This window comes from Zerene cesonia, chromosome 3, assembly GCF_012273895.1.
Source record: "Zerene cesonia ecotype Mississippi chromosome 3, Zerene_cesonia_1.1, whole genome shotgun sequence".
NCBI lineage: Eukaryota > Metazoa > Arthropoda > Insecta > Lepidoptera > Pieridae > Zerene > Zerene cesonia.
In genome coordinates this window covers 5569104-5580906 of record NC_052104.1, presented here as the reverse complement: position 1 = coordinate 5580906, position 11803 = coordinate 5569104, and the positions used below count along the sequence as shown (strand labels likewise).

The window sequence follows — 11803 nt, the reverse complement described above, 5'->3', positions numbered from 1 at the left end:
TTGTACATGCGTTTTATCTCAATGGCAAACGAAATGCAGAAGCAACAATGTGTGCACATCATTCACATGCATATTTGCTCTTATTTAATGCCTTATTTTTCGCCAGGCAATCATAATTTCTTTAGCAATACAACACATTAACTGCTTAATGTAGAATTTAACTTTTTCGTAGTTCGTACTATCATTATCTATTATACCGTATTTCGTCCTTACCAATATACCTAAATGTGAAAAAGTATTTCGGTAAACAAACTAAAAGCATAAACGTACTTATCGAGAAGAATATATACAATATCTATTTAATTGAACATTGTTGATACCCCTGTCCATAAGAACTCACCATACAAGTAAAAGCATTTACTGATACAAGATACGTATAAAATATTTATCTCACACCAAAGAGCTGCATGATAATAATGTAGAGAGTTTATTAGTCTTGCCGCGACACGTTATCGGCTTCAATTAAATATCATTTTTATTGGGAATCGCTGGAAACGCCCCACGGTCACTACGATATTTTGTTTTATTTACTGCATTGTATCATTTCAACGGAGTTTAGAATATATAGTATTTGATAAAGTCAAACGCACACAACAAATTAATAAAAATTTTACTCTTGAAACATTTACCTATATCAACAGGAAATGAATTTGTTGATTTCGCCGCCTATTTATCCATGAATCTGAAACAAAAAAAAAATTATCAAAACAAAACCCAATCATAACTACCTATCAGTATTATTAAATCACTACAAGCGAAAAGTCAAAACATTAAACTTTTTTTTCTTCCTTATAGCAAAAAGATATAACTATTTGCCAACATTAAACTTTATTATTGCTTTCTCAAATAAATCACAGACTAAAAATGTTGATACGATTATTTATTTATTCGCTAAGAAAGCATCATGAGCCATAAAAACTGAATGTGAGCGAACCCGCGGCCTCCGTAACAATGAATACGAAAAAAGCATGGAGCAAAACGGAGATCGCTTTTCTTCAATGGTTACTTTATATGCAAATTCTTTGCTATAAAACTTGGAACCCTTCTAGTATTATGTAGAGTGCGCAAGACTTGAATCCGATGTTTTATGTATTTGCGAATCGACGCTATTTTATTGGTATCGAATATCGATTTCGTTTCTTCGTTATCGTGAATTTGGAAGTAATACCGGAGCTGTTTACGATATTGAGATTAGATTTTTGTTCGTTTACAAATACCTATATTAAACTAAAAAAGCAAACTATAATTACTTGTAATGCAATTTTTCTAAATATTATGATTCTTGGAGTATAATCCCTACGATCCCTTAAAAATGTATAATACCTACGGATCAAATTATATCCTTATCTAAAACGTATGATCGAGTTTACGACTGAAGCTTTAATAAGAATATCTTATAAAATTCCGACATCGGGTTTCATATAAAGGAGGACGTTTATCATAATATATCTGACTGCAATCGTAAACTAAATGTAGGCACCCAACACTTCTACAATTACTCTTCATTTGTTCTTGTCATTTAGAGACATTTTGTTCAAGCGAACTGATTGAATCTGTAAATTATTATACTTAATACCTGGGCTGTTTTTTACTCGATAATCTTGTAACTAGAAACGCGTTGGCTACACTATAAACTTCATAACTAACGGCCGCACAGGGCCATATCGTATGTATATTATGAGCTTTTTCGTTTAAGCCCGAACATTCAACTGTAACGTTAAGATAGCCATAAACACCAATATATTAAACTTATTCTCAGCCGTGTTTTGTTTCTCATAGGGTGTATTTCGTTCAAACAGTATTGATTTAGTAAAACGAAAAAAATCTAGCCACGATCCGCCTTTTGAATGTTTTACTTAATGCCAAGGTGTGTAGATATAAAAAGTCACCTTATTTATACTAAGTAAGTATTTTATGTTCCTAAATTCTTGGGTGGAATTGGTTTGTGTGAACATATTGAACATACCAACAATTTATGCAGGTATATAGCGGTAAATATCATATAATATACGTATTTTGTAGGAAGGCCAGTTATTTCCAAAATACGCAAATATCCCGCCAACATTCCATTTAAGTAGTGTTGTACTAAATATTTACGTTTAGGCTTTTTACATAAAATACTATATATTCTATATCTATCAAATAGAAAAAGTTTATTTTGTGATTGTATTTTTACCTTTCACTGTGTATTGTAATATGAATAATTGACAAAAAAAAACTATATTTATTTAACTTTGTACTCGATACAATTTCTATAATGTTTTCCATTACTTGAAGCTTATTACTATCATAATACAAAAATTTTACGCAGATCTCGTAGCAATCGTAGCGTGGCTGGAACTTTAAAAGTAATAAATCAGTAAGTTCATTCGTTCTCATTATAACAAAGTTGCACGAAACAACTAAATTACCAATTGGCTGCCTGTCTGGATGAATTATTGTAACATAAATCATTATGATAGTGATCAGTTAGTACACTATTTATATACTTACCTAGATGTAAAGGTAAGTATTTGATACTGAACTGTAAGCATAATAATATGATCATATTGTGTATTTTTATGTGACACAATAACATTATAATACCACATGTTAAAGGGTATTGACCAGATTTAGAGTTATTTAAAATTTTTATATTAACATGACATCATACCAACAGCAGTTTAATAGCATTTGTGTTGTGAACATGGATCGATTTCAAGTTTGTCTTCGCAAAAACTTTGGTTGAAAGAAAATCAATTTAAATTTTTTTGTATCAACATGGACCACACAAACATATTACTTTATTTACACCAAAGAATTGATATGAGAAGTGTTTTTTTTTGCAAATAATTTATATGGTGCATAGATATAAAATGATTTAGTATAGCATTGATCGTAACGTTCATCATTGAATAGCACCGACATTTGGCTCAGTTGGGGCCGGGGTGGCACGATCGCATCTACGTTAGCAATTCTTTTGTGCACGCCCCGAATTGCCGACATAAAACTTCCAGACCAGCACAGCTACGTGACGTCTTCAGACTTTTTACTGTTCGCATCACTCGACAAAAATTCTTATCAGTCACTATGAATTGTCCTCGGTTTTTCTTTGGGTTTGGTCAGGATCGTAAAAAACATTATTAGAGATGTCTTGAACAAATTCAAGAGGGAGCTGAAAACTTTCGCAATTAATGTTTTTTGCATGACTTGGGGCAAAGTTTTTTTCATAACGCGCTGTAATGAACACACCCGCGGCGGAACCTCGTAAAAACACCGTACAACTTAATAAATAAACTTGTATTCGAGAAGATTTATCACAAACCACATATTGAGATACGTGACCGAGTCTTGGGCATGTTTCTACCGCACACGTGAATAACGTTACGTGGTACGAAATAGAGATATATCATAGGCACGAACCGCCTCCTATGTGAGAAGTCTTTATGTTAGTGATTTGACATTTCTCAGTAAAATACACGTGAAGAATGTCAGGGCGCTGGAACGGGCGTTCCTTCTTGGAAAGGATTTTGAAATAAAGATGTCCGTTCAAAAATTTAATCTTGATCCTCTAAACAAGGTTTTGAAAACAGAACGCTTTCATCAATAAATCTAATGGCATAGTTTGTATTTTGTAACCATTTTAACTTTACTTTTAATAAAATAACAACGACGTTTCATGTTAAATTCGGTTCACGTTCGTGCACAGGTGATGCGAAGTTAAGATACAGGTTGGATCAAGTTTTATTGTTATTTCCACTCTACGAATTGAATTTGAAACAAGCGAGAGGGGTTTCGGGATCAATACTAAACGTTAGAAAGCCCCTAGATGTATAGTTCTTGATTACTAAAGTATCAAGGTATCTGTAGTGAGGGCGGATGGTGAAAATCATACCCCTTCATTAAGCGCCACGAATGATGTATATTTGGGTTTTGTATTATTTCATACAATAATAAGTTTTGTTAGTTAGATAATTTTGTAATGTTAGAATTTATCTTTTTAGTTTTAAGATAAATACGCTAAATAAACTATTTTCAATAACATTTTGCAATGCGAAATAATCCGGTAAATAACCCCTTATTACATTTATTTTATTTAACTCATTGTAAATAATTATAATAAACATTTCGTTTATAACCTTTTCTTGTTGAGCATTATAATACACCCAACCGAAAGAGAATAAGAATGAAACATTAAGTTATTTTGAGGCCTTTATGAATTTCCTTTAATTTTAATTTTGTTGTAGAGCCATCTTCACGGGTTGGGCTTACTCAGGCGCTATTATGTGAACCATTTTATCTTCAATGTAATCTTGTTAAGAGGGCCTCACCCCCCACCCCTCCACCGAACCCCGATAACATCCACTAAAGCAATAACGTTGAAATCCCCGGTTTTCGGGGCTTTGAGTAAGCCACGTTATTTGGACTCCGCGCGAAATTAGTATTTATTTACACCTTATAAGATAATATTACGTAAAACGTTCATTGCTTCATACTATATAATTAGATAAATATTATATCTGCATTATTTCTTTTAATATCTGCAATTTAATATCAATGAAATCTGTACCTACATTTGTGACGGTTTCGAAGTTCTGTCAAATAGACTTTTCCACAATATTATTGATGTTCTATATGTGAGCATTAATAGTTAATATAAAAATTTGTAAAATATCGCTTAAAAGATAATGCCTGGCGGACTAATAAGTAATTTTGAAGTTCCCGAAGTAAACAATTGTTGTGGTTGTGTGAACGATATAAAAACTGCTGCAGCAATCATCGCAGTGCTAGGAATTGTAAGCACCTTTCTAAACGTCTAATTTATATTGTATTATATTGTATTTAGGTGCATAAATAATTAACTGCATATTCTTCAAATACCTCTATTCTAAACCAAATGATATTATAAAATCATATACTTATGCAACTTGGTCCTACCTATATCACAACTTTTTTATCTCATTAATGAAAAAATGCAATGCATTGTTTAGAGGAAGATTTTAAGATAATGCTCGTTTTCAATTTTGGATTCGTAATAAAGTGATGCATATTTTTCAGGTGACAAGTCCACTAGTGTCATGGGCGGTGGTTCGTCACGCCTATGTGATTCGCGTGTCCTGTTTTGTGTCTGCCAGCTCTTCACGACCAGACGTGGTTGATATCAACCTCAGCAATGTAGTATGTAAACACGATACTTATTACGCTACGACGCATTCAATCTATTCAAACTCTCATTCTCCATTGTAATTGTAGCTGTACTAAAATCTGTTATGTACAATCACAATTTTCCAGTTAAGTTTTGGATTTGGTGCCAACGCTGGTCTCGGTCCATCTTGTTTGATTAAAAATTCAACAAAAGTATTGCGAGCTGAGGAAGATACTAGCGAAAATGACGAAGATATGAAGCATTCGGAGTTTGTAAAGACCGTACGATGCGTTGGATGGATTGTGCTGATAGCTGACTTTATATTTCTATTGCTCAGCATCAATTTACTAATAAAGATGTCTTCTGTAAGTTAATTAAATGACTTTTACGATATAATGAAGTTGAAGGTAATAATGTCTGATAAGTTATTGAAAGACATTTTTATTTAGTGTACTTATAAATCAAAATTAACTCCGAAATTTATTGTAATTTTCCCTAAAATAAAATAAAGAAAAATAAATTAATTTCATTTAATTTATGAGTTGAATAGCGAATATCAGTGTAGGTACCTAATAACATAGACATGGTGATAAGTAATATTATTTTACCAAATTCTTTCACATGTGAACATTTGTATATCGTATAACCGCAGATAATGCAATATATACAATATTGCATTATCTGCGGTTATACTTTATAGTAGAAGCGTTATACTAAAATTGTGCATCTTTTTAATATAAAAGATTTTTTGTTCCAGGGAAATGGTCAAATTGCAGCTAGATATTTTATATCGTCTGGACTAATTTCCATAATAATGTCTTTTATCTATGGAATGCTCTATGTGTCAGCTTGTGTTTACATGGGAGGTTCTTTTCCAGTTTTTGAGTTCGTATTCGCGCTAGTTGATTTAATGAGTACGTCTTTTGATATTCCTTTATTACATCATGAGTATTTTATACTTTATTATAACTTAACATTTAAATTGTATAAATATGTTTTGTTTTGTTTGGTTAAAAATAAAGAATGCCGAGGATATATATAGCAAGGTGTAAAATCAAATGTCTAATTATTTTAAACACTACATCACTGTGTAGAAGTGTTTGTATTATAGCATAATTATTTTGTTATTATTATCATTTACAGCGTGGGCATTCTGGCTCCATTTCTTAGTAGTAATGTATACTTATTCAAAACCTCGTCCACCAAGATTAAGTGCAAGAGAGCAATTTCGTAACTTTCTTCTGTCTCTATATAAAAATCTACCTTCAATCAGTAGGTAGGCAGGTATATGTATATTGTTATTGATGATTCATTTGTATTTCAGTGTGGTCCTACTTTTTAATAGTGGTGTATTCCTACAGACGGAAAGCATCGTGAAGCAAAGTGGGAGGAAAAATATTATACACATGTTAAGTAAAACGATTGATCGAGGAACAGCGATGCGCAGATTTGTAATAAGTCTATTCAGTTTTAGTTTTGTAATCGTTTATTTTGTATGAATGCAATAAATGTTTTAATGATGTTTTAAATGTTGTTTTCTCTCACTTATTTTATGACAAGTCTTGGTAACATTTTATAATAAAGAATTAATTGTAAGGAGTAATGATGTATATATTTATAGATATGCTTTGAGTAGGATTGCGGATTGCGTAGATATCTGCAACGGTCTAGTAGATACCCTTACTACCTAATTTAATAAAATTGAATTATTTTTCAGCAACAAAAAAAAATATTTTAGATAAGTCCTCTTGGATACTTTCCGTTCCTGTTGAATTTCCTTTCATTTGTATAATACAGTTAAATTTTTTCTTAATACATTTTTTTTGTTTATGTTTTGTTAAATTGCTGTAGACACATTTTATTTGTTTATTTTTAGTATTATTAAAATGCACTATCTGTATTCAAAAAATTACTATATATTATTTATTGCCGTATGTCATACTGAAATTGTCATAATCACGAAGCTATTCGTAAATAATTATCCCGTGCCTTATTTATCATCCTAATCATGACTCAGAGAAATTAACATATTTTTTTTTTTTAATTAATGGGATATTTTTCTAAATGGCTACCTGTAGTCAACAGATTCAGTTATTGTACAAGAAATTTAAAGTGTGCATGTGTTATCATATCTATATTAGGCATGGTACATATACTTACATATCTCAATGCATGTTTTCTTGTTGATTTAGTGTTAAAAAAACCTATTCACTCTTTCTTCTAGTTTTCAAGCATGCATACAGCAGGAATGCTATGTAAGCCATTTTGTGAAGAACTCTACAGTGTATCTAGTCCAATTAATATACCTGTGACCACATTCAGATGGATTCTATTCGTTTTTGAATTGATACTTATTACGAGCTGTTTTGCCTTTTTGCTCGGTATTTTTTTGGTAAGACAGAAAGTAGTTTTTCTACTAGATTCTAGTGTTATAAATTGTATTTTTATGTAGTTTATATACGTACACTATTTACACTGAATATGTAAAAGCTTTATATTGTAATTCATCCATGTAGCATTTTCTAATAATATTTAAAATATAAGTGTGAATAGGGAGGTATGCTAAATAAATTCCTAAAAATATTCCTTTAAAAAAAATATGATAATTTTTTTCAGGATGAACCACTAACTGCGGATGTTCTTATATTAAGTGCAATTTTAACCACTGTGATATCGATACCATATTCAATTTTGATGTTAATCCAAGAACAGATAACCGAATGCCCATGGTTCCAATCACAAATATTTTATCTTGTACTATATTTTATAAGTAAGAATGTTTTCTTAATCATGTCTTTTGGTGACTACAAAACGTTTGAATGTTAAAGTACTGATAATTGGTTAATTTTACTTACAGTGTGGTGTTATTTCGTTATCATCGTCAATTCTTACAGCGCCGAAAAGTAGATAATTTTATCGTTCATTTAAGGGAGAAATAAATATTTTATTAATAAATTTTTTGTTCTTTTTCTTTATTCCATTTAAATTTGATACAGTTTAAAATCGTTTTCATTTTATTTGGAATATCTGAGAATAACATAAACGGCTAGTGTCAGTTTTAAGAATATTTCTCTGAAATTTAAAGACATTTTGTGATGTTTATCTTAAAAGTCTGAGCAATTTAGAGACCACACAGCACCAGACATGTGCATTTTATTGGTGCTACTTCAGAAAACACTTGTAAGTATTATCTAGTTATCTAAGTAGGTACATAACTCGCATCCTCTGATCATTCCTACTTATTCTTCAATGTATAGGTATGTACGCGCCTTACGTACGAATATATGAATTTATAAATGGCCTATTACACCTGGCAGCTTAGCCACTGCGGGTCTACAGGTAATATTTTCCCCGCGTACCATCTGCTATAGAATGGGATAGCAGTGGGTAAACGGGTAAGTACTTGAAACATAGTAGTTATTACCCGTGGTCCAAGGCTGTCATGCTTTGAGCCGCTTTATTTGAGCTACGATCGTTATAGAGACTATATTATTCTAATCTCTGCGCGGCACGGACATTGTCCTGCGCATTTATTTCGCATTATTCGTTAGTTTTCATAGTTTCGATTACGGATATTAGATTAAAGTAAAAGAAAATTAATATTATTGAAGCAGTGGTGGCTCAGTGGTGAGAACCTCGGACTTCAAAATCGATAAGTCCAGGTTCGAGACCGGGGCGAGCGTGCAGGAAATAAATTATTGATTTTTCAATTTATCTGCACATGTGGATTACATCACCACTGCTTAAAACGGTGAAGGTAAACATCGTGAGGAAACCGGCATGTCCAAGAATCAAAAGTTCGACGACATGTGACATCTGCCAACCCGCACTTGGCCAGCGTGGTGGATTATGGCCTAAACCCTCATAGGAGGCCTGTGTCCCAGCAGTGGGAACATATATGGGCTGATGATGATGAAAAGGAAATTATTCAATTTCATTTTTTGCTTTTTTGTTTAGGTACTTCAAGAGAAAGAATATGTTAGGTATAATAAAATTACAATGAAATCTTAATGCATTCATTAAATATTTCCTTTTTCTATAGGGAATAAGAAACCATAGAAACTAAGCTACGAGTTTTTACTTTCCTTCTGTCAATGTTGTTGACAAAATATTGTCAAAGTATTTCATATCTAGCATTTGAAATTAAAAAAGTTAATTGTTTTTAGACTTTTGGAATACATTTCTTGGAGATATTTTTTATAACAAATTGATAATACATCACAAAAAATGACTATTTTCGAACCTTTACCTACAACAAATCAATGTTGTTTTTGTATAAGTTTAAAAATTGGTTCAATACTGATAGCTTTGCATGGAATAGTAAGTTTTAATTAAATTGTTTTATAAATTAAAACTACAAAATAATTAAAATGCGAGATAAGCAGCAACTACTTATAGCAGCTTATATAATACAACTTTCTTCTGTCATCCTTTTTCTCTTCGGCTACTCTTCAAAACTCAGGAACAGACAGCGAATGCTATAAGAAATTAAGTTACTTAAACTGTACAAAGTATGTGTTTATTACATAAAATAAATAAATTAATTTCAGATCTGCGCAGGCTACTCAGCAGGCCCAATTTTGAGTCCTGTCTGCGATGGGAGTAATGAACTAATACCGCAACTGACCAAAATATTTGGTTATTTGCTTGGTGTTTCTGAACTACTAGTTTTTATCGCTAGTATAATTTTTCTTATTGGCATATTTATGGTGAGTTATTAGTAAAAAAAAAATGTGAATTTACGTAGGTAGCTAACCAAGTTAAAAATATTTCACCAAGAGCAACTTAAAAAATTCATGCACTTTTATTTTTCAGGATAAAATGATAACAGCAACTATATTTTTATATGCAATGACATTTTTTCTTCTTACCAGCTTAGCATTTTTTGTGATGACTTTAGTGGCAGTTTCTTTAGATAGCCGCTGCCATATGAAAACCAATTTAATCATGAACGTTGTGAGTTTTCTAAGTAAGTTGCATCATTGTACTTATTAAGTAATTATTTAATTTTTAAAAATGAAGTATAAAAATTACAACATACGCTTATAGGTACATTTATAATGTTATAATGTTTTCAGTTACATTTTACTTTATCGTAGTAGTAAAAAGTTACAGAGGAGATATGTCCGATTGATAAAGGAATTTTGATTAGATAAAGTGTTATCATTCGCTGATTTGTGACTTTATAGCCAACCCAAACTCATTGTTCGTCTGCAATCAAAAACATCTGAGTGGTCATGATGTAATGAGTTCATTTTTATAATCATTAAGGGAAATATTAATACGCAAATATTTTCAAATATTCCTTAACCTATTTCAAATATTCCTTAACCTAATAAATACATTATTATAATTTTATGTCTTAATAAAGTCCTGAAACGATACCGAGTTTAATTTCGCATCCAAAATTTCCCGTCGAGGTTTAATAAGAAGATATAAATTGAGCCGCTGTCTTTTGAAATTTAAATCACAATATTAAGCTCGGTGCCTTGGTATTGCGGATGGAAAATGTTAATTAAGGGGTCCCGTAGATTTGGTCAAAGAGCCCGCCCTACAATCATTAAGGCTGGGTCCTCGCATCAGCATAAATGTCACTCGCGGAGGTTTTAATTATCGCATTGGGCCCGACCCACCGCTGACTTGATCTCGTAAAAGGGTTAGGTACATTTGAATAAAACGAATTCTGAGCACCCTAATCTCATGCCTGCTTCTAAACGGTTCGATGCTTTTTAGTCGCCGACTTATTTTGATCGTTAGATTACGAGAGGCTTAATAAACTGTGTTATATGCTTTTGTAGATTTAAGAGTAGGTGATATAAATAAGTATATGATGTTAAATACAGACTGATAACCGACTGATAATACTAAAATGCATGCCAATTACGTGAAATTGTTATACCTATACCTACTTTAATAATTAAATAGACAGTACCTACCTATCACGAGCTATATGCAAAGAGAAATATACAGTAGTACAACATTATTGATTTCGTAGTGAATAGCGCAAACGTCTTAATAATGTCGCGGTTGTCACAACTCAATAATATTCATTAATATAACAATACATAGTGATGAAAACGCAAAACCTTCTTAACACAAGATGAGGATTTGCAATCTCTTTAGCACACGTCCTAGTGATATGTACAATATTTAAGACACAAAAATACGTAATTAACATATTAAATTTAATCATGCTCATCAAGTTTTATACAAGTGCGTATATAGCTCCCCATGTCTCGCACGATTAAACTGTATCAAAGTTTTGGTTAACGTACTTATACATACCTAATAATGAATGTATTCTATTTACACAAAAAGACTGATATGTGAGCCTTGGTCTACAACTTTCTCCAAAGTCATAAATCTAAAGAAAAACATGCGAAACATGAAAAGAAAATAACCACGGAAAAACGGCTAGAGATTATTCGAAATTTTCTTAGAAATATATCCGTCACGTCCCCGTCCCGGCGGGGGCGTAAAAAGAAAAGTGTATAAAAGCAAAAGGAAAGTTACTTCCATGAGATAGCGTTTTCTCCGAAGGCACCGTTGTTGGCTTTTATTACGGCGAGCACGTGATGCGTACGACGATCTACTCTCTTAGGTATTGATACGGGTACAATATTCTTTTGTGCTGTTCTAAGACATATATGTCTTTTAAGAAATATAGCTTCTCGGCTT

The 11803-nt window shown here is 31.9% G+C and overlaps 1 protein-coding gene across 1 annotated transcript; it reads left to right on the top strand.

Moving 5' to 3' along the window:
* Window positions 1-4667: 4667 nt before the first annotated feature.
* On the top strand, window positions 4668-6502 carry LOC119839273. The gene is made up of 5 exons (XM_038365510.1): window positions 4668-4775; window positions 5038-5157; window positions 5272-5490; window positions 5883-6039; window positions 6450-6502. The coding sequence occupies exons 1-5, from the start codon at window positions 4668-4670 to the stop codon at window positions 6500-6502; spliced, it is 657 nt and encodes a 218-aa protein (XP_038221438.1).
* Window positions 6503-11803: the final 5301 nt, after the last annotated feature.

Excerpts from the sequence above, each read along its gene's own strand:
- LOC119839273 (XM_038365510.1), top strand. The coding sequence starts at position 4,668 with ATGCCTGGCGGACTAATAAGTAATTTTGAAGTTCCCGAAGTAAACAAT. Across the intron at positions 5,158-5,271 it reads ATATCAACCTCAGCAATGTA|TTAAGTTTTGGATTTGGTGC; the intron begins GTATGTAAACAC and ends ACAATTTTCCAG. Across the intron at positions 5,491-5,882 it reads TACTAATAAAGATGTCTTCT|GGAAATGGTCAAATTGCAGC; the intron begins GTAAGTTAATTA and ends TTTTTGTTCCAG.